The following is a 23662-nucleotide window of genomic DNA, read 5'->3' on the forward strand; positions in this document are numbered from 1 at the left end:
CATCTAAAAAATGTTTATCCCTTTTCTTAAAAACAATTAAATTAGTAAAAAAAATGTCCAAAAATGGTGGTGGGAGAGGTGGTTAAAGTAGTAGGTGGATTTTAAAGTAGCAGAAATGGGTTAGAGGTGGCATAAATTTTATAACAGCAGCAAAAAGAGCAAAAAATTTCAAAAATCGGTTGAAGTGGCAAAAACAGGCACAAAAAGAGGTAACAGGGATTTAAAAGTAGCAGAAATAGGTGTAAAGTGGGAAAACATGCTTTAAACTGGCAAAAATGGGTTATCTAGGGCAGATAAATTGGCAGAAATTGGTTGAACTGGTCAAAATGGGCATATCAAACAGTGAAATGTTGAAATGGGCGGAAAATGCAATAAAAAGGGGTTGATTGTGGCAATAATGGATCAACAGAGGCAACAATATACGGAAAGTGGCAAGAATTGGTTTAGAAGTGGCAAAACAGGCAGTAAAAAGTGGTGTAAAGGGTTTAAAATTGATTTTAAAAAATGCTTTAGAGTGGCAAAAATGTGACAAAAATGATTGGTAAATAGGGATGAAAATTGGTTAAAATTTGGCAGAAAGAGAGAAAAGTGCCAAAAAAAATGACCCCAAAGTGGGAAAGTTGATGAAAAGTAGCAAAAAATAGTAACAAAATAGGGTGAGAAAAAAAATCATTTCTAAAGTATTCTCGATTTTTTAAAGGCCTCTGGTGACCCCTTCTTTGTTTTGCGCGACCCCAATGGGGTCCCGACCCCCAGGTTGAGAACCACTGTGTTACACAACAGAGAAAATGGTGGCATTTAGAGCTGGCCTGTTGGCGAGTGATGCAGCACTTTTAGACTATAACTTGACCTAAACTGGGTCATCATTTAATCTCATGTATCCCTGACGTCTGATTTGCTAAACGGCATCCGCCATATTCCTGGAGGCTCGACTGTAGACACGATTATTGGTGAAAATTGGGTGATTCGGGAAGAACTGCATCTCTCCCAGTGTGTAACTATAGTATCTAAGAGGCTATTTTCAAAGAATTCCCTTCATTTTGCAGGAAATGCTTCATTTTTAAAAGTCAGATATGCAACTTAATTGCATTTTAAGTTTTGAGTCAGAAGAGTGACAATAAAGTAAGGTGGTACCAAATTATTTGGTACCTTTTCCAACTTCTGACAGTGGAAACACGAATAACTGTACAGAACTGAACTGAACCAGACCATTAGGTGGACACGTGTCTTTAAATTCTCCTCCGAGGATCTTGAGACTGATCCCGAGTCGTGCAGCGCCGTCTGAAATGTCCACATTTCCCTCGTCTTTCAGTGACTAGAAACCCGACGTGGAGAAGAGGCACTGTGGTGCAGAAAGAAGGCTCTCAAGTCTGTCATCATGATGCTGAGGTACAAACGGCCGTCAGCTCGGTTCCAACTCACCAATCACTTTATTAGGTACACCCTTTAAAAGAAACCCTGCATGATCAGACTAATTCACCTTATTGGACAGATATTTGTATCTCTCATGTGTACTGAACTGAAAACTCTCTAGATATCTGAATTTTGAGTAATTTGAGCTTATAAACTCACAAGGAGGCCGCCATATTTTGGCCCCAGATCCTCAGCGTACTCTACCTTAACCGAATGTTTCAGACTGGCAGAGGGCTGCATCTCACATGCTGATACGCACGTCTCACACACAGAGAATTTAGAGATTAGAGGTCTATTTTTCCCACACACAATGAGCACTTAACAGTGGAAACAGACAGGAAAATGCTAGATAGAGAGCCATATTTACCTTGTAGCCATTATGTACAACCAAACTGATAGAATATGTTTGAAATCTGTTTCTTGATGACTGATCAAGGCCGCAAACTAAAATCCATCCATTTTCTATACTGCTTATCCCATTGGGAGTCATGGGGGGCTATCCCCACTGTCATTGGGTGAGAGGCAGGGTACATCCTCAACTGGTCGCCAGTCAATCTCAGGGCTAGAGACAGACAACCAGGCAAGCTCACATTTGCACCTATGACCAATTTAGAGTCACCAATTAACCTAACAAGCATGTTTTTGGTGGTGGGAGGAAGCCACGCATGCACCAGGAGAACATGTAAACTCCACACAGAAAGGCCCTGACTGGGAAGAGAACCAGGGACCTTCTTGCTTTGAGGCAACAGCGCTAACCCCTGCACTGCCGTATGGCCCTCGGCTGTGGGCTAAGATGCGTCCCTTTGATAAAGTTCTTCCTCAAACTTCTATTTATGAAGCTTTCTGTTTCCACATTCCTACAGTATGTCCAGTTTGTGCTTTTCAAAATAAAAGCCCACCTTTGCATTTCTTTGGAAATAATCCCTGTGTTTGTACTGAATGCTTTTATTCTGAAAAGCTCCCAGCATGGTTCCACTGTACACTGACAAAGTTGTGTAGGGAGGTTTACTGGGGTAAAACTAAGGAAGAATGACCGAGCTGTGACGATGCCGGGTCGTTCATAGGCACGGCGACAAGCGCTCTGGCCAAGTGACATCACACTACAAGTGCAGACAAAAACATGGCGGCCTCCTGGTGAGGGTATAAGCTCAAATTTACTTTAAACACAGATATCTAGTGAGTTTTTTTCTTGTACAGTATACATGAGAGGGATAAATCTGTCCAATTAGGGGAATTAGTCTGATCATGCCGGGTACTTTTTACACAGATATCAGATCAGCTGATTACACAACAGCAAACAGTGCATGTAGGCATGCTCACGGTGTACCTAATAAAATGGTCAGTGAGTGAATGTCAGCATTTTAAAGCAGCTGAAGTCATTTTTTAAATAAGGAGTTCCTTGTTCTTACAGAAATCATCAGTAATGCTTTAGTCAGTCGTTGCTTCAGTGTGAATCAGAGCGATCTGACGTGATCAACGCCGATGATGAGGATGGCGAGTTTGCTCTTTAACGTGTTTGTTAAATCACAGATTTCTCTCTGATAGTCTGATTACAATCTGCAGGAGCTGTTTTAGCAAGAACAGATTTAAAGTCAATTTCTTAAAATTGTCGTATCCGATTTCATGGCTCTTCATATCACTAACCACCAGGCAAGATCGAGAACATCTTAAATATCACTTTAATACAGAAAAGGATCAGTGCACGGCATGAGGGGATCAAGGAGGGAGATCCATGTTGAATTTTAGATTAGGGTTCTGGTTTACTTCAGGTATTAGTACCAGATAAAACAACATCCATCCAGTCTAATCTAACCCACCTGTTCTGACTGGAGCTAAAGCTCAAAGTCACTGGGTAAGAAAACTAAATTATAAGGACACCGCATCACAATTTGGATTTAATTCTAGAAATGCAAAATATAAAGAGTTGTCTTATTCTGAAAGTCCATTCTAATAAAACTGCAATCCTCTCCTTGTTTCCCTTCTGCCTGAGCAGATTCTCTTCCACTCTTTAAGGACACAAACCTTCCACTGAATGTTTCTGACATTTTAAAAGCAAACAGCTGGGACAAGTGTCAGCAGAGACCAGGTTTATACCTTCAGTTAGCTGACGTTCTGGGCGTTCAGATACCAGGTGACTCCTCTTCAGTCTGTGCGTTCACACAGTCCGTCTTCAGTGACTTGATACTAGACCTCTGATTAGGATTAAGATTAGGAGAGGAGGGTGGAGCTTTCTTCTAAGTAGGGAAGGCCAACCAAACTTGAGGGCGGGGCTAACTCCCCACATGACATCATGAAGAGAAAATCTGCAAATGGCTTGTTTCAGCAAACATTTTCTGAAAGGTGGGGAGGGAATGGATTTTTCTGGTCCTAGAGGGGATAGTGAACAGGCCAGGGGCATATATTTTTGTTAGAAAAGCCTTAAAAAGTGATTTTTACATATTAAGTCCCCTTTAAGGGACACACTGATAAACTACTTAGCAAATAGACCCTGTGTGGGACTGGTTAGACTGGAATGACAACTCAAGATGTGAGTTACAAGGGGGTTGTGATGTCATGGGGGTCACAACCCCCAAGGGGGTTGTGAGCCATTAGGCTCTGTGTTCAGAATAATCAGATTAACCAGACTTTGGGGTCAAGCGTACTTGGATCCAAGGCCTGGTCTCTGATGTGAAATGGCTTTTCAATGAGACTAGAGCCGACTCTAGTTGGAGAACTAGCCTCCTTTTTTTCCATTGTTGTTGTTTTAAAGACAGAAAAAGCCAAAATGGTACCAAAGCAGAGAGATTGACTCTTCTTACTGAGCTGAGATGAGTAATCCAAATCTCTAATGAGAGATTCCCATCACTCTGAGCGAGGCTGGATGGACATAAATCAGTACTCCAGGCATCTACACTGCCAGTCCAGTCCAGGTGTAGTCGTCTCAGACCTCCTCTGCATGTAGTCTGAGCTCTCACATATCAGAGGATACTGAGGTGCATGCACAGAGAGCAGTGAGGATTATCACTAGGTATCTGAATGCCCAAATCTGATCTTAATGTGAGGTATAAACGGGGTCAGATGTCAGCTGAAGAAAGGAGAGCATTTAAATTTTTTTTTTTTTTAACATTTGGGACTCGTCTTGTTATAAACGGTCTGAAAATGTCTCATCAGAAAAGCCTCTGGCGTTCTTTCTCCGTGTGAAATCAGCAGACAGCGCGTCGGCAGACGACGGCGTGTTAAATTACAAGTAAATAATCCCTCAAATCATTGTCATGAACATACAAAACCACGACGTAAAAAACAACTACATGCCGTCGCACAAACTAAACTGGGCTGAAAATACAAGTTTATCAATTAAAAAAAATATGTACATTTCCAAACGTCTCTTTTTTTGTTTTTCGTTTAGAAGTTACCCCGCCATTTATAAACCCTGCCCTCAAACACACGCTCGTGCACGAGTTGCTCACACTGGAACATTCAGACACAAACGTCTCTTTGGCTGGTGTGAAGCTGTGGCACCTCGCTCTGTGTGTTCATGTAGATACACGTTTAAAAATCACACGCTGAAAAATAACACCGTCTAACAGCGTAGGAGACCCTCCACCGGGTGGATGCAGTGGCAGAGCTCCTACGCCTCATTCGAATATATATATATTTATATTTATATACCAAAACATAGCAGGAAGGACACACATGTTCGCCCTTTGATTGTGTAAAGACGATTTTAACGTCACATTCAGAAGAGTGAAGTCAAACTGAAGGAAGGCAGCAATAAATAGATCTGTGTCTGTGATGATGGCGGCCGTCCGTCAGTCACTCTTCGAGTTCTGTGCGGCGTCCAGATTCACCACCTGCAGCTCCGTCAGGTTACTGCTGCTGCCGCTCGACTGCTGACCAATCACCATCTGCAACACAACACGGGAAAACGTCAGGGTCGGAGAGACGGCCAATCACGTCGTCACGTCACACAACATACAGTAAAGGTAAAAACTCCTGCAGCACAGCCGTGAGAAATGTTCTCATCATTTTTATCTTAAAGTTGACTTTAAATAAAACAACATAAAAAAGACATAGCATTACTTTCCAAAGCATTCACTTCAATCCTGAGCCTGAATCTGAAACTGAAGTGCCTTAATGTGCTGCTGCCACACCAGGAAACAGTGAGTGGGAATTCTACTACCAAAGACTTTTAACATGCTACACATCAGCTGATTATTGACGAACGTCCTCCAGACATGTCTGTCAAGGTCCAGAGAAGCCCACATTCTCAGTGCAAAGTCAGACACGTCCCTGGTGCATATTGGCCTCTACCAGGGCTGCCCCTTATCTTTTTTCTTGGGCAGGATCTTGAGGTGCGGTCAGGGGGAGGAGGGTTTCCACTTTAGGGACGTCAGAATTCCATCTCTGCTTTTTGCAGATGATGTGGTTCTGTTGGCTCTCTCAGATGGGACCTCCAGCAGGCACTGGGATGGTTTGCAGCTGAGTGCAAATTAGTCAAGAGGACAGTCGGCACCTCCAAGGCCATGGTTCTCTGCTGGAAAATGGTGAACAGCTCCCTCTGGGTGGGGAGTGAGTCTGAGTGAGGATTGGTACTTTGGGAGTGTGTCGGAACGTTTTAGAAAAGACGGAGCTGAGCTGGGTAGCAAAGCTCTCTATTTACCGGTTACTCTTCCCCTTGATCCTCCCCTATGCTCATGAACTCTGGGTAATGACCAAAAGAATGTGATCGCAGATACAAGTGACCAAAATGAGTTTCCATCGGAGGGTGTCTGGGGTCAGAGCTTGCTCCTCCATATTGAGAGAGCCAGTTGAGGTGGTGAGGGCATACAATCAGGATGCCTTCCTTAGGAGGTCTTCAAGGTATGTCCAGCTGGGAGGAGACCTCGGGGAAGACCCAGAATGTGCTGGGAGGATGATATATCCTGTCTGGACTAGAAATGCCTCAGGATCCCCTAGAAGGAGTTGTGTCTCTGGGGAGAGAGATGTCTGGGTTGACTTGCTCAACCTGTGACCACTGCAACCCAGCCCCGGCTAAGCGGAAAAAGACAGATGGATGGGTACTGACAAAAGTATCAAGTACGTTGTTTAAATGTAAAATGTTACTATTTTATCAGCTACAAATTAATGATAATTGAAGACAAGTTTTGAAGGAGTCATGATGTGTCATTCACAGATGAAGGGGTTCTAAGAGTAACTGGAGCCTGCTTGAGTGGTTGCTTCCCTTTATTCCATTTTTTGTAGTTTTAGTGCTTGGTGCCTAATAAGGAGTTGTTTGGGAGCTGAAGATCAGCTCTCTTTATGTAGCTCAGTTGGGGCTGAAGAGTTAGGCCCAGAAATATTTGGACAGTGACACAATTTTCATGATTTGGGCTCTGCATGCCACCATATTAGATTTGGTATGAAACAACTGGGATGCAACTGCAGTGCAGACTTTCAGGTTTAATCTGAAAAATGTTTAGGAATTGCATCCATTTTTATACAAAGTGTCCTTCCAAAAAAGGCAGGTTTAGGAGCATTAGCAACTTTATCATATCGGCGTTTCATTCACACAGAACGGGCATTTTGGAAGCCTAAACCAGGTCCCAGAGGGAACAAATCAGTATATGCCAACTGTTTTCATCTCCCACTTAAGTGGCATGCACAAGCCCAGCCAACAACAATAAAACACAAAAAAAAAAAGTAAAAGAAATGTATCTGATTTTTCAGTTGAGTTTCATCTGAGTTTTCAGACATTACGACAAGCTGAGCTTTAGCAAGGTACGGTTGCTCAGACATGAGCAAGGGCACAGATATGCAACACTGACTGTAACATCTAGCCAATGCAAACTGGTGCCCTGTCTTGCAAAACTGAGAAATACAGAAGTATCAGAGGGCTGTATTTGACCAAAACAATACAAAATATGCTACAAAGCAAGTACATGATGATGTACAAAAGGTAACAGAGCTCTGGCCCAAGCATTGGAAGTGCAGGCCTGCCAGTGACTGGTGAGGGGCTGCATGGGATATCCCTTGTTAATCTGTGATCAACCAAGCAGGTCAAAGGTCCGGCGCTGATTCCAGGTGTGTTTTTTACATCATAGGCTACTTAAAGAGGATGTTGTTTTACAGGTTGATTGTTATGAGTTTTAGGATTTAATAAAATTAAAATCTATTTTTAGATTTATTCATTTAAAGATTCTGATCCATTTTTCCACTGATGTGGCAGCAAACACTTCTGATCATAAATAAAAACCATTCCAGTGTAAATCTCAGTGCTCAGCTACAGTGATGTGTTAAACTCTGATAATCTGGTGTAAAAAAAGCAGCCAGCTGATCATCACATTCACGCCAAGAGGTGCCGGGTAAGACCCCGCCCCCTCTCTGTGCACGTGCTCTGTTAGGATGCTTCAGTGACTCGGTGACATGCTGGTTGCAGAGGGAATTTGAGAGTTTCACTTGTAAAATGCAGATCTTGCCGTACTGGGTGAAGCTGCACCGCCGAGACGGGGATCTGCACTGTACCGGGGGGCGCCGTGAGGAACACCTGAGGGACACCACCTGTGTAAAAACAGGATTCCTATTGGTTAATGCTCACATTTCATCGTTAATGCAGTCGAATGTGTTGTTTAGAGTCTCACCCGTGTCCTGGGCCTGCGCGTGCATGGCCGACGTTCCCTGCGAGAAGGCGTTGAGGACGGCCAGCCCGCCGTCAGTCAGCGCTGGTGTGGAGGCGTACATCACCGTGTGGGGGCTCGGGTACATCATGTGACCGGCCACAGACGTGGGCACTGACGAGGTGACGATGGTTGCTGGGAGACTCACTGTGGCTGCGAGGAGGAGGAGGAGGAGGAGGAGGAGGAGGAAGCATGTCAAACTGAGGGCAGAGGGGTGTACGAGGGATGGCCAGAAGATGGTGCCAAACATCCACAAATATTTAATCAGTCATTCCTCTTACTACAGAGAGGAGAGGAAACAACTTTCTTAGGATTTAACTAGTTTAAAGCTGAATGAAAAATAGAAAAAGGACTTGAAGATAATTCCTCTTGTTTCATATTAGAGAAATTATTAAAACTAAACTCTCCAAGTCACAAAATATGACACAAGAGAACCATGACTGCTCATGACGACATGAAGAGAAAGAAACCTGGCTCAGGGAAAAAACTGCTGTTCCTCTAGCGTCCACTAGAGGCTGCATCTGTAGTGAGTCAATACCCATAAACTCTTATGTTAAAATGTCCCTCTTTAAGGCAGAAATAATCATTTTGGTCTCTTCTTATGACAACTGTGCAATTAGTTTGCCGTTACACATACCAGTCAGACTTATACTATCTGAGCATGCTCCATAGTTTCTGTGCTATACTCTGGCATAGATGCTGGCCAATCACAACTCTTCCAGTCTGTATTGTTTTGATGCATAGAGGTGAAATTCAGCTACATGCGTGGGTATCTGTGTAGGGTTCTGAACCTACAGTGTAGAGTAGAGGTGTAAATCACCAGTTTCATCCCGATACGATATGATTTCGATATTTTGGACAACAATACGATATTTTCCAATATCACAAAATCTGCCGCGATACAATTTTGATTAGATTCAATATGGGGCCCAGGATCGTTATCAGGCGATTTTGTGCAAAAAATTCACACGATTACAGAAAATAAAAACAGTTTCTGCAATTAAATATGTCTTTCACAAAAATAACAAAGACCCGATTACCCCTGATTACCTTTAAATTAGGAACACAACTATGCACATTTGTATTAAAACATGTTAATTTAAAACAGCAAAAATTTTCAGTACCAAACATTTTATTTCCTCACATCCCAGATCACTCTAAAGCACCAATATGGACTTTATCTGCAACCCTTTTTATTAATGATCAAAATGTTTGGCCTGTTTTCCCATTTTAGATTTTTTTCTTAAACTTATTTACACACGTAGACTTCAACAGATATTTCTGCTCAGTATCAGCCCTTCATACTTTACACAGGGGCCTATTAATGTGGCAGGTAGTTCATTTTTGTAGTTTATTCATCTTATGAGATTTAAATGAGGTAAAATATGTGGCTAAGATGTTATATAATGATTCTTTATCATTTTTTTATTTATTGCAACCTTGATTTTAATAAATGGAAAGGTTCGACAGAATACTAGAGCAAAGTTTTATTATAAAAGACGTTCCTGTGATGTGCAGCTTTATAACAAAAGCAAGGGGGTGGGGGGTATTTAGAGAACAGCTGTCCTGCTTGAACCACATTAAGTTCAAACAGCTTATATTTTCATTATAAATCTAACGTGAGATGGCGATATAAAATAAGTGTATCAAAGGAGATATGCAGCAGCGGACTTTTTCCTCTCTGTGTATCTGCGGTCTGCTGCAGACAGCACTCGCTTCCTCAGCTTTGACGGGTGGAGTGTTTTTATTCATGAACGATCTCATACGGCGGTTATATACAGATAAAGACGTAGATGTAGTCAGCAAACTAAGGGGAGAGATCCGTCCTGCAGTAGCGTCTGTCTGAAATATATCCACACAGCAGAGAGAGGAGTGGATATCTTGCAGCTAGCTCGTTGAGGACGCTGCCTGGGATGGACACTGTCAACAGGCGTGCCGGGGAAATTTCAAAATTAAAGCGTAGCTTGAAGCATCCATTTAGATCAATGTTTTGACTTTCCATCGATCTGATTGGATCATCAATCAACCAATCGATATATTGATATACAGTGCTAAACAAATTTATTAGACCACCTGTCATATTTGTCTCAAGACCATCCAGCAACATGAAGTGCTTTAATGCAGACTCTCTCATTTTCAGTCAGCTCTCCACGTTTTAGCATTTTGAACAGGAATGAGGAATTTCAAACTGAATTCACCCAAATGTGAGCCAGCTCACTGGGCTTCTCTGAGAAGTCAGAAATGAATCAAGCATAACATTCAACCACTAAAACTCATTTTTCTGTTCAGGAATGCAAGTAAATAACTATCATTTGACATATTAATCAAGAAAAATTTATGTGCTTTACTATTTTTTCAGTTTTTTTGTAATTCAGTACATTTGAAAATTCATGGATAACATATGACAATGACAACACTGATTTACTTGCCACAGTTGCAATTCTATGGTTGCTTTTGGGTTCACTGGACAAGTCAGTATGGCACTCAAGTATTTGAGCATGCAAAAGAAGGTCAGAGTCTAACCCCTAAGTGTAGCCTGTGTAGAGTAAGTAGCCTGTGTAGAGTATGTAGCCTGTGTAGATCATGTAGCCTGTGTAGAGTACGTAGCCTGTATAGATCATGTAGCCTGTGTAGAGTATGTAGCCTGTATAGATCATGTAGCCTGTGTAGAGTATGTAGCCTGTGTAGAGTATGTAGCCTGTGTAGAGTATGTAGCCTGCGTAGAGCATGTAGCCTGCGTAGAGCATGTAGCCTGCGTAGAGCATGTAGCCTGCGTAGAGCATGTAGCCTGCGTAGAGCATGTAGCCTGTGTAGAGCATGTAGCCTGTGTAGAGTATGTAGCCTGCATAGAGCATGTAGCCTGTGTAGAGTATGTAGCCTGTGTAGAGTATGTAGCCTGCGTAGAATATGTAACCCTTAATATGCCCTAAGAAAAATCTGTAGTTGTTATTTTTCCTGAGTGTTTTTAATGTGAAGGTCCACATCAGGAAATTTGTTTTAGTCAGTTGCAGCTTGAAACACCTTCAGCAAGAGACATGAAACTTAAAACTACATGAGAACAGAGACACTTTAAAATATATATAAAATATATTTTTCTGTCACTGGTTTGCTTTAGGGGGGAAAAGGGGTTCTAACACATCAATATGCATTAGAAATCTATAATCTTGTTTAATTTCATATTTCTGCAGTATAATACCATTCTTAAACAGTTTATTTGCATTACAAATCTTTGGTCTGAAGTTCTGGGCTTGACAACACAGCGAAAACTGACATGAGATTTGACATACCAGTGGAGTTGGTGGAGGTGTGGGAGATCTCTGGGCTGCTGTCGCTGTTGGAGGTGGGCTGGGTGTTGGGATGGACCTGGATGGCCTGGAGTTGCTGGGGAACCCCTGGACCTGTAGGCACACATGTACACAGCCACTGCAGTGAGTCATGAACCCCTCACAGAGGTAGCAGCAGTCAGAGCAGGAGTGATGGGAGTGCAGCAGGTATAGTCATATTGATTAAAGAAGAGTAAGTGCAGTAGTTCTTCCAGCTTTAGATGCGTGTTATTAGTGACAGCAGAAGTAGCATTAGCAGCGTTAGCAGCAGCAGCTCTGTGATATGACTGCATTCAGTGTAAGCAGAGTGGTGCAGAGCGTGCAGAGCGGGTCACCTGTGAGGGAGACAGCAGCGGGAAAGCGGAACACGGCCTGCTGTCCCTGCTGAGGCTGCGGGGCGGCGGCTGCCAGGGCCGGACCGTGCTGGCCCTGGAGGGTCAGGGAGTGCTGCTGCAGCTGGCTCAGAGGAATGGTGGGGGTGCCAGGGGGGAGAGGAGTGCCTGCTGCAGGGGCACATACATACAGAAGGCAGGGGGGGTAAGACTGAAGGCAGAAAGATAGAAGAGGCTGAAAAATCAACGACAGGGTTCATTCTCTAAACCCATCACTGGCTGATAAAATCAAAGGCTGGAAGGAAGAATCAGTGGTGCTTTCATTCCCAAGCATTATAGAGAGTGAAGGACCTTTATTGGGAATACAAACCACAGTTACAAAAAAGTTGGGACGTTGTTAAAAATGTGAATTTATGCAGAAGACAGCCATTTACAAAGCCTTTTCATCTTACATTCAACTGAATACTGCACAAAGACAAGATTTTTTCTGTTTAATCTGATAAACGTGGTTGTTTTTGGAAATGACACATATTTTGAAATTGTTGACAGCAATGTGTTTTTAAAAAGTTGGGACAGGAGCATATTTACCAGTGTGTTCCACCATCTTTTCTTCTAAAAACACCCTGTAAGCATCTGCAGACTGAGACCTAAATGTCGAAGTATTACAGGTGGAATGTTTTCCCATTCTTGCTTGGTGTAAAGCTGATAATTCATACATTTTTGACTGGAGACAGGTCTGGATTGCATATAGGCCATTCTAGGCCTGGCTTCTTGTTCTGTGAAGCCAGGCTGTTGTAACTCCTGTAGATTGTGGCTCTGCATCGTTTTGCTGATACAAGTAAGGAATATCTCTAAAAAAGACGTCATCTGGATGGAAGCATATGCTGCTCCAAAACCTGGCTGTACCTCAATATCAGTGCCAGCCTAAAAAAGGCTGGACACCTTCAGTAGGAAGAGCCATACACTGACGACCAACGTCTCATCATGGCATCAGCTGTCAACCAGCAAATTAACAAAATAAACATTAATATCAGCTCCCTGACTGAGAGCACATATGATGATTAAACACCTATAGTGCTTTTTTAAATACGTTTATTATTGTTATGATGAGTAAGGGGACTGTAAGTCCAAAAACAGTGAATTTGCAATAGAAAACAGGACATCTTTAACCTGTTACTAATAATCTACTTACCTGTGGAATGTTCCAGGCATTTTTGAGCATTCAAAAATATTTACTGTCTTTTCTTGCTCCTGTCCCAACTTTTTTAGAATGTGTTGCATGTAGGAAATCAGGAATGTTTGCATATACTGTCTTTGTGCTGTATTCACAGTTGAATGTAGTTTTAAAAGATCTACAAATCACTGTATTCTGTTTTTATTCACATTTTACAAAGTGTCCCAACTTTTTTGGAACTGAAGTTTGTCCAGACTGAAAGAACCTTAAAATATGATCGTACATATTTAACAAACAGCATTTAAGTTGAGTGACATTTGAAATACTGTGTGCTTCTGTAAACACTGCATCACGTCTGACTTTCCCGTTAAAGTGGCGGATCTTTTCAGACGTCAGAGCCTGGCTCTTTCTCGGCGGGTCACACGCTCTCCGCAGACAGTTGCTGCGTTGGGGAGGGCCGGCCCCGTCAAGCTGTCAGCTGAGGAGCGTTCAGTGTAGGAGGGTGTGTTGTTCCACCTGGCACTGCTGCTATGTGCCAGACAGGTGGTGAAGAGGAGGGAGGGAGGAGATAGGCGAGCAGAAGAGAGCGGGGGAACGAGAGAGAGGAGCGTGTCAAAGGAAGAGAAAGAGGAAGGAGGAGGGACAGGGACACTTTATGGCCTCCTTCAGCTGTCAGTTAGAAAAACGTAGACAACCTTTTAGTGGATGCTGTTAGTTGTCCCTTCAGCTGTTTCTGACCGCAGACAGACGCCAAACCACTACAACCAAACGCCAGTTTTACTGCCAAACCTTAAAGCACCACTGAAGATAACAGTAGACGAACCAGAGGCAGAAGTAACGTGTTAATCTTCAATAACTCGTCTGTTTTGGTTTGGTGAGGTTATGCAGAATTAGGGGCGTGGATGATATGACAAGCCATCATGTTGTAACTGTTGGTCAGGAGGCTTCAGACCCGCCTCGTCTGTTCTAGGTTGATCTAAAGCCAGTCTCAGACAGCATTTTCAGTACGGTGGCTTATGTGGATTGGACTGAAAGGCCTAACCTGACACCATTCACACTGTTTCATACATCTGTTGAATGAGATCTGTCTCCCAACCATCAGGCCAATCTTCCACTGAGAGAGTTTGGAAAAGAAAATTCTCACAGGGTGATTTAGTCACCGTCTGTCTGTCTCCGGCCAATCAGAGCATTAAAGCACGATATACTGGGCATGCACAGCAGCAGAGTGAACTAGCCACAGTAGCCGCTATCTCTGCTAACTACTATTGGTGCCAGCTGGTAAATTAAACTCTCAGAAGAAGAGCACAAACATTTTTCCTCCATGAAAATCTTCAGTGTGTTTATTTGCTCTTATTTTAATAAAAGATGTCCAGTTTTGGTCAAACTGATGCTTTACTATAGCTACATCCAAGCTAAAAACTCCACTGATGCCATTTCTACCAGCATGCAGTACAACTAAACCCCACCCACAGACACTGCCCCATGACTCTGATTGGTCAGGTCTGTTCTCACACCATCACAGTTGTTTCAGACTGGAGCTCTGCCAGATGGATCTGCCTGATGACAGACGTAGAATCCGGACAATCCACCTGCTTTCCAAAGTTATCAGAAACCTTCTTCAGTAACCAAATGGCTGATGTTTCTCAGGCTCCGCCCACTACTTTATACAGTCTTTCTCTGTATCATAAAAACATTATAAATCTGTAGCATCAAAGCTCTGGCTAATCACACAATTGCACTTGTTTTAAAAATTTTCTAGAAGGAATATAAACACCAGGAGCCGTCTGTAGATCGACAAAAAGGTAAGCTTCGCATTACAATTTACTCTATAGCTGTGTTACTCAACCCTGCTCAACCAAAGAGCCAAGCTGTTAAAAAATACATTTGCAAGAGCCACAATCTAAGTGGTGAAAAGCAGCAATTAAAATAAGTTAAAAGTGGCAAAAATGTTCAGAAAGTTGCAAACACTAGGAGAAAAGTGGCAAAAATGGGTGGGAAGTGACCAAATAATGAGTTAAAAGTGGCAAAAACATTGCAAAAAAATGAGTGAAAAGTGACTACAATGGGAAAAAAATGAAAAAAAGGTGGGAAAAATGGGCAAAAAGTGGCAATTAATTGCAAAAGGCAGCTTAAATGGGTAAGGAGTGGCAAAAAGGGGCAAAAAATTGCGAAAAGCAGGATAAAATTGTCAAAAAAGAGAAAAATTGACAGAAAGAAGCGGCAAAAAGGGCTTAAAGCGGCAAACGCTGGGAGAAAAAAAGCAAAAAAGGGCAGAAAGTGGCAAAAATGGGTCAAAAGTGGCAAAAACATTAGTTACAGGTGGAAAAAATGGTCCAAAAGTTGAAAAAATAAGGAGAAAAATGAGTGAAGAGTGGCTTAAATTGGCAAATATTAGAAAAAAGGTGGGAAAAATTGGCAGAAAAGTGGCATTTAATTGCAAAATGCAGCTCAAATGGGGAGGAGTGGCAAAAAGGGGCAAAAATTGCAAAAAGCAGGATAGAAGTGTCAAAAAGGAGAGAACAGTGACATAAAGAAGTGGCAAAAATTGGCTTAAAGCAGCAAACACTGGGAGAAGAGCAGCCAAAAAAAAGTCAGAAAGTGGCAAAAATGGGTCAAAAGTGGCAAAAACATTAGTCAAAGGTAGCACAAGTGGTTCAAAAGTGGCAAAAATATGGAGAAAAATGAGCGAAAAGTGACTAAAATGGGCAGAAATAAGAAAAAAGGTGGGAAAAATGGGCAAAAAACATGATTAAGTGGCAAAATGGGAAATTAGTGGCATTTCATTGCAAAAGGCAGCTTAGATGGGCAAAAAATGGCAAAAAAAAGTCGAAAAAAGGGGCAAAAAAATGCAAAAAGCAGGATAAAAGTGGCAAAAATATGCTAAAAGCATAAAAATAGAATTAAAGTAGCAACAAACTGCAAATAAGGGCAATGGAAATATGCAGACAAAAAATAGTACTTGACAGTTTAGTTTGACAATTAAAGCCTACTGTGTGTGGGAAACAAACTGATTAATGTAACTTGCAATGGATAATTTCTGAGGTCAAATTTTCCTTTTTAAGGTTTTTTAGGGAATAATGATTCAAATAAAGGCATCAAAGAGCCACAAATCATCACAGATGAGCCACACGTTGAGTCTCACTGCTCCATAGAGATCTGTCTCATGGTAACTAATATATTAAAAACCACAAATGCGCTACCGCTTGGGATTGCCGATCCAGCAGGGTTTAGAGGGTTAAAAGAAAAGTGCCACACTAAAAGCTTCTCTTAGCAGAGAAGCCAAGAGGAGCTATGCACGTCTATCGACTGGCTTCAGCATGAATTTTAGCCCCGACAAGCTCAGCCTACAGCAGTGCTAGCCTGTAGAGCTCAGGTTGGAGCTGTGCAAGTCTCCACCTCATTTTGTCTGGTTGCTCTGATTGGCCGATTATGAATCTGACGGAACATTTGTCCAATCACCTTCTGAGAATGTTCTGAAAAGTCCCGCCCTTTTCAAACACTTTGTATGGGAGTTTTCCCAGATGAATGTGAAATTTATTCATGCAACTGTTAAATGGGAAAGTCTATCTGGCATGTCAGATTCACACTGTAAGACCTCAATTTAAAAATCGTTATATTATAGAAGTGATTACTTTTTAAATCAAAACAGATATTTCAGTGCTCAAATTCCACATATTGTATCTCTAATTTCAAAATCAGAACACGTTTCTGTCTTTTTGCAAATATTTACAGCTATAATTTATTCCTAAGTTATGGTCTATTAACGTTTTTCAGACATTCGTGGTGGAATTCATTTCATGCATGAAAATTAAAGATCACACTGTGATGTCCATGACTTCATGTGATGTTTGGTACTGTCAGCCTGAGTGTCTCCAGCCTGTGTCTGTGAGTGCAGCTCATTGATTAGAGTAATATTGAGGTTATTTAAGCTCCTGCAGTCCCACATTCGCTCTCTCTCTGACCTGGCCTCCACAGGTATACCACACTCTGGTTTAGTTATGTTAGATTAGGTTGAGCTTTAGTTAAGTTTGCATTTTACAACATTTACACACATTATCTTCACTCAGGCACATCCCACACTACTGACTCTACTGACTGACACACTTAATGCTGTAAACATTTAATTTGGTCTAATTTGAAGTAACTTTAAATAATTTGGTCTAATTTGGTGTAATTTGGCTTTTCAGACTCTTCAGTTTGGTTTAATTCAGTTTAATAGTAAACTGCCTAATTTGATTATTTGACTTGGTCTAATTTGGTTTAATTGGGCCTGATTTGGTTTAATTGGAGAATTGTTTGATTTAAATGTTTAATTTGGTCTAATTTGGTTTGGTTGGAAAAATAAAGACTTGTTTAAAAACTTTGCCATGGTGACTCCCTTCTTTGTTGTGACCACCTAAGCCGGTCATAACAACTCATTTTTGAAGATTGTATAAGTTAAATAGATTTTAGAGCTGCATAATTAAAATGGCAAAATTATTAGATCTAAATCAATTATTAAAAGAATTTGATCCTGATTTTTTTTTTTTTTTTGCAAGATTTTTTCATATTATGTGAAATTCATCCCTGAAACCCAAACCTTATTTTTTAAATTCATCCTATGGAGTAAACTTTTAATGGTAAAAACTCCTAAATCCAAAACAAGAAGTCATCTGTGGAGGTGTGCAGAGGTGAGCAGCGTGTCTTTACTTATTTTAAGACAACTCTGTCAATATTTTTCTCCACAGACGTCTAATAGCGCTGAGCCTTTAAGATCAGTTCATTTTATTTTAATAATTGAGAAATCTAAATATTTTGTTGGTCTTTAGGGTGTTTTGACCTCTTGGCGTCCACAGACCACGCTCAGAGACTCTCAGAAGGAGCCTCAGTATATCTGAACAAATCTTCAGTGAAGAGGAAGTTTAATGAAGCTAATTTAGAAACACTTCAGGGACCCTAAATCAGCTCCCTCTCCCCGTCGTCTGTGTGGTAGAGCTCCCTCGTGCTTCAGAGCCAGTCCCTTTAATGAAGGGTCATGTCTAGTTCAGGACCAAAGCTCTGACGCCTCCATTATCATTTCAGCACAAGCCACCCATCCTCATTGAATATTCATGACTAATTACAGGCCGTGTTCATCAGCCCTCATCGCCGGCTCTATTGTGTCCGTCTCACCTAATTATTCCCATCCCAGAGAGACAATCAAAGGAAGGGCTGGGCGCCAACAAACCCGACTCCCCGGATACGAGGGGCTTTGTTAGACCCGAGGGTGCTGAGTGTTGGTGACTGTGAAGAGCTGCTGTGATGTAAACATTTAAAAAAAGAGCCTCGACCTCGCTCAGATGTCGGCTCGGGTCATTCAAATTCTAATCAGCTAATATGCAGACAACAGCGTGACGTTAACGGAACATAAAGGCCCTAAAGAAGAAGAAGAAGAGCCATTTAGATTCAGGATGGAAACAAAGCAAAGAAGAATAATTAAGATCAGAAACAGAGACCTGGATGCTTTAGTCCCCTACGTACCGGGCATGAAGGTGAAGCCGCCAGGAAGCTGCATGACCCCCGCAGACGCCCCGGCGGTCTTCAGGACGGTACCATTGGCACTGACGTTGCTGCTGCCCGAGGCCGGTGCCAGGTAGTTGGTGATGGGAAACGAGGCTCCGCTGCTCACCTGCATGGTGGTGGAGGTGGTGGGCACAGTGGACTGGGCGGCGCTCGTGGTGCCGGGGAGGCTGGCGACCGTGAACGTCGGCTTCAGTGTGTCCTGATGGAAAGAAAAAAAACTATGAGAGGGGGGCGTGGGGGGGAACTCACTTAGAAATGGGTTCTAATGAGGAACAAGCGACTGTTTCATGAAGCCAACATGTTGAATCTTGTTCAACCAGCTTTATCGATTAGCTGCAGCCAGGAGCCAAGTTTCCATGCAGATGTACCACAAAAATTTAAACGCATACTTAGAAACTCAGCCAAAGAAAATGCAAGTATATGCCTGTTTTCTACGGTTATGTGAATGTTAGGAGTCAGACGGTTATGGTTGTTTTCTTTTTTAGCACTAATTAACCATGCACATAAGAACTAGTGGAGAGAAACCGCACCACTGTATCAAACAGAGCTGAAACAGCCTAAATGGCTTCTTCTGAGCTGAAAGCTGCTGTGTGAACTGATGCTGTAAAACCATACAGATGCCTTGTGAGAAGTGTGGCCCACTGCTAGTTACATAGTGCTGAAAGCAGACAACCAGGATGCTCTATACACCATTCTCCCCGCTGAAAGTTGTCATACTGTTAGATCGACTCTGAAGCGGCTATTTCAGGTTAAACAGCTGTTGCTTTACTTAGCTGCAGCACTTGTTTCTAAGCACAAAATTTAAAAAATGTATGCAAATTTCTATCTTCACCTTGATGGATTTTGGAGCAGCATCATAACATGATTTCATGTCTCTAGAACAGTGGCTCTCAAATGGTGTGGCAGGGCACTAGTGTGCCGTAAGGCAGGTCCAGGTGTGCCGTGGGAATCTGTACCATACGTTATTACTATAACTTTATGGCAAGTACTGTAACCAGGCCGGCCCACAGATCTGGTTCGACCCCTGAAAAAACCCAGAGATGGACCTCCCCCGTTGGGATTTATTGATATCAGTGCATGTGTGTTGGATCAGTAGCAGTGGTGCTAGCATGCTGGCTAACAGTTAGCCTACCTCATTAAGAGCTGAAAAGCATGGTGAGCTATTATTGGGTTGGAATAGATGTTGAAATTATTAATTCATGCTATTTTCAACCAAGTTAACCAATTTTCTACCCATTTTGCCACTTCTTTTGACATCTTTAAGCATTTTGCTGCTTTTTTTTTTTGGCATTTTTGCCATTTTTGGGGGATTTTTTGCCACATTTAACCAATTTTTGCAACCTCCTAGCCACTTTTTACCCAAATTTCCCCAATTGTTGCCATTTCTTCTCATCACTTTTAACCACTTAATACCTCCTTTTAGTGACTTTAACCTTTTGTGCCACTTTTCTGCCACTTGTGATCTATTTTGCCGCCTTTTGCCAATTTTTGCCACTTTTGCCCTTGTTTGACCACTTTCTTGCCCAATTTTGCCCTTTTTTTATCACTTTCAACACATTTTTTTCCATCTTTTTACAACATTTAATCCTTTTAGCCCACTTGTAACCCATTTTTGCCACTATTTTGACTCTTACAACAACTTCTTGCCAATTTTAACCCATTGTTTGGCCACTTTCTTACCGATTTTCACCCATTTCTGACTTTGTTTTGCCACTTTTGCCCAATTTTGCCATCTCCCCAGTTGGCTGGGCTCCAGAAAGCGCTCCCCTATATCCCCCCTTATAGGCCACCTTGAATGTAACATTATCTAAAAATTCTGTTTTGTATACATTTAAATTTGGTGTGCCATGAGAGTTTGGCTTAACCTTATGTGTGCCTTGGGCAAAAAAAGTTCGAGAACCACTGGTCTAGAACCTTTGTATTGCTTTTTAAAAATAAAATACTTAGAGTATAACCACAGCTTTTCTTTTACCTGACTAAAGATAATGCAACTGGTTCATTTTAAAATGAAGAATCATTCTATTAAACTCTCCCTGCAGCGCTGAGTAAACATACAGATTTAATTATTAGGATCTCAGCCTGGTTTCTACCTTTCTAATGTTGTTTTTCCTGAGTCCATTAAACCACCTCTGCTTTCTGTCAAACATCCATTGATCCCTGAAAAAAACTACAAATACAAAAGCGTCCTTTGGCTCATTATCCTGATCTTTGTGCTGGAGGAGGAAAAGCCTCATTAATGCTGTTGTTTCAGTTGTCCACATAAAGAAACTTTAGATGTTGTTTTTGCATTCACTGGAATAAGAATGCTAAAAGCGGAGAGCAGACGGCAGAGAAGGGTAGAAGAAGAAGTTTGTACCACCACCAGTTTGATCATTGAGGGGTTAGTACTGGATTAATTTCACATGGGTGCTGGGGGTGAGTTTGTCTATCTGATGAAACAGGATTGTCATTTCTTGACTGCACAGTTTTAAGTAGGGCTGAATGATTTGCAAAAATAATCTAATTGCAATTTTTTCCTGCAATATTGCAATTGTGATTTGAAATGCTATTATTGAGGTTCCTCAGTTTTTCTGTTGTTTAACAAACATAACAAAAAATCATTCTTTGTTATAACAAGTACCATATTAGATAAGTTTAAACTAGGGCTAAATTTAGAAAAAAAAATGTCTTTCTGTGATTTTTGGCTACTAAAGCAAATTTGATATCAATTGCTTTATTGAAGGGGACGATCATTTCTCATATTCATCTCATTTTGATAAAGAAAAATAAATGCATGAGCAAGAAAAGTAAGATTTTTGTAAAAAAAATAAAATGAAATAAAAGAGGTACTTGAAGGTTTAAATAATGTATAAAGCAGTGATACTCACTTACTTTTAAATATTATTCCCCCAGAAAACCTTAAAAAAAAGGGAAATGTTTCTTTACTTTTTCACCCATTTTTTTACTTTTCACCCATTTGCGATTGAAAACCACTTTTTTCCTACTATTTTGCCCATTTTTGCCACTTTTTTCCCTTTTTCATCCCATTTTTGCCTATTAGGGCTATCTATTGCCATTTAATACTACCTTTTCCCTTATTTTTTTGCCCATTTTGACACTCTTTTGCAACATTTTACCCATTTTTTTGCCACTTTTATCCCATTTTTGCCCCTTTTCACCCTTTTTTCTTTGCATTTTCACCCATTCAAGCTACTTATTGTCATTAAATACCACTTTTTTCCTAGTTGTTGCCGATTTTAGCCAGTCTTGACTGCATTTTGCCCATTTTAGTCACGTTTCACCCATTTTTTTCATGGTTTTGCCACTTTTGGACCATTTTATGCCAACTATAACTCACTTTTTCTCACTTCTCACCCATTTTTGCTACTCTCTGACCTTTTTTCCACTTTTCCTCCCCATTTTCGCCCCTTTTCACCCATTTTTGTTTCTAATTGACAATTTTTGCCATCTTTAACTTATTGTTATTGCCACTGCAAGCTGTTTTTGCCACTTTTCACCTCTTAGATTGTGGCTCTTGCAAAGGTATTTTTTCAACAAATTGGCTCTTTGGTTGAGCAGGGTTGAGTAACACTGGTATAAAGCATAAAAAAAGATTGTATCAAACTGATATTTTGACACGTTCAAGGTTAAAGGAATATTGTACTGTCTGCGAGTTGAAAATTGCGGCATACCATATTGCAATTAAATCTAATTTGCAATTAATTGCCCAGCCCTAGTTTTAAGGTTTCCTAAAGTTGCAGGTGAGATGTTTGGTTAAACCAGTGCTCATAAAAAATCTGCACATGTTTAAGGTAAGAAAAGTAGCACGACTGACTCATTCTGAGCTGGAAAAACGGAAGAAGAAGGAAAAAAAAAACAAGAAAAGAGGCAAGAAAGAGAAGAAGAGATCATTTATATATAATTCTTTTTTAATAACACCACAGTTCCCAGAAACTGGTAAAAAGGAAAAGGGCCAAAAATAGGATAAAGGTTGCAAAAATGGGTCAAAAGTGGCAGAAAGAAGTTACAAAATGTGCTTAAAAAGCAGAAAAATTGATTAACAGTGGCAAAATACAAAAAAGGGGGAAAAATTTGAATTTAAGGACAATGGAAATATACAGACAAAGAAAATTAAGGTTGACAATTAATGCCAGCTGCACACGAGTGGGAAACAAACTGATTTATGTAGCTTGCAATGGATAGTTTCTGAGGTCAAAGTTGACCTTTTTTAAGTTTATTTAAGTCAGGTTAGGTGAAAAAATTTCAGATAAAAACATAGAAGAACTACAAATCATCATAAAAGAGCCATGCATTGAATATCACTGTTTTATAGTGATAAGAGTTCAGGTAGCTGGTTAGTTTGGTTCATGTATTAAAAGTGATGTATAAAGGATTTTGTAAAAATTTGAATGTTGAATTTGACTTCTGGAACCGGAGCTGCAGGAAAAGGACGAGCAACGTGAGGTTCTATTAAGAAAAGAAGAAAAGAGGAAGCAGAGGAAGAACAGGGGGAATGAGAATAACAGCAACAAAAAAGGAGAAGAAGGTGGAAGAAAGGTGGAGAAAGGTGGAGGAAGAACAATAACTAAACAGAAGGGGAAAGAATGAAAAGGACACGAGAGAAGGAAGAAGAAGAGGGAGACGGATGAAGAGAGGTGGAAGAGCAAGAATGAGGCAAGGGAGAAGAAAAACAACAAAGAACGTAAAAGAAGAAAACTGGATGAAAAGGAATGAGAGAGAAGAGTAACCCCACAAACATACAAAGAAAGAATGCATATGGTCTTATTGTTTTATCTAGTTAATCAATTTTTTTTCATTACACATTGATTAATTGTGGAATTGTAATATGTAAATGTATATTATGTGCAAATATTTAATGCATTTTTAAAATTTTTACACTGCTTTGGCAGTAACTAATCTGTTCAGCAAATTTTAATTGAAAAATTAAAACTGATAAGGAAGAAAATGGAGGGATGAAGAAGAAAGGAAGACCAATAACCAGAACAGACGAAAAAGAAAGCCACCTAAAAAAGGTAGAAGAGGAAGGACTATTAAGAAGGAAGTAGATGAAGAACGAGGGAAGGAAGAACAAAAAACAAGAAAGAAGAAAAAAGCAAAATGATGGATGACGAAGGAGAACAAAGATGAAAACATATAAAAGGAGGAAGAGGAGGAGAGAAGGAAGGTGAAAAGAAGAAAAACTGCTAACCTTGATCCAAAAACAATCAGTAATTAACCAAAAAATGAAAATCCTTTCTTTCTTTTACA

The 23662-nt window shown here is 40.8% G+C and overlaps 1 protein-coding gene across 3 annotated transcripts in view; it reads right to left on the reverse strand.

Moving 5' to 3' along the window:
- Window positions 1–476: 476 nt before the first annotated feature.
- srfb (serum response factor b) overlaps window positions 477–23662 on the reverse strand; it is a 69575-nt gene continuing 46389 nt past the window's right edge. The window contains exons 3-8 of one of the 3 annotated variants that reach the window (XM_041789182.1): window positions 18374–18614; window positions 11704–11871; window positions 11333–11443; window positions 8010–8198; window positions 7853–7929; window positions 477–5297 (exon numbers count right to left, since the gene is read on the reverse strand). In XM_041789182.1, coding sequence (XP_041645116.1) covers window positions 5202–5297; window positions 7853–7929; window positions 8010–8198; window positions 11333–11443; window positions 11704–11871; window positions 18374–18614 — 882 coding nt within the window. In that variant the 3' untranslated portion in view covers window positions 477–5201. Of the gene's footprint in view, window positions 5298–7827; window positions 7930–8009; window positions 8199–11332; window positions 11444–11703; window positions 11872–18373; window positions 18615–23662 lie in introns of all 3 variants that reach the window. The other 2 variants (XM_041789183.1, XM_041789184.1) reach the window with 2 other exon arrangements.

This window comes from Cheilinus undulatus, linkage group 6, assembly GCF_018320785.1.
Source record: "Cheilinus undulatus linkage group 6, ASM1832078v1, whole genome shotgun sequence".
Lineage (NCBI taxonomy): Eukaryota > Metazoa > Chordata > Actinopteri > Labriformes > Labridae > Cheilinus > Cheilinus undulatus.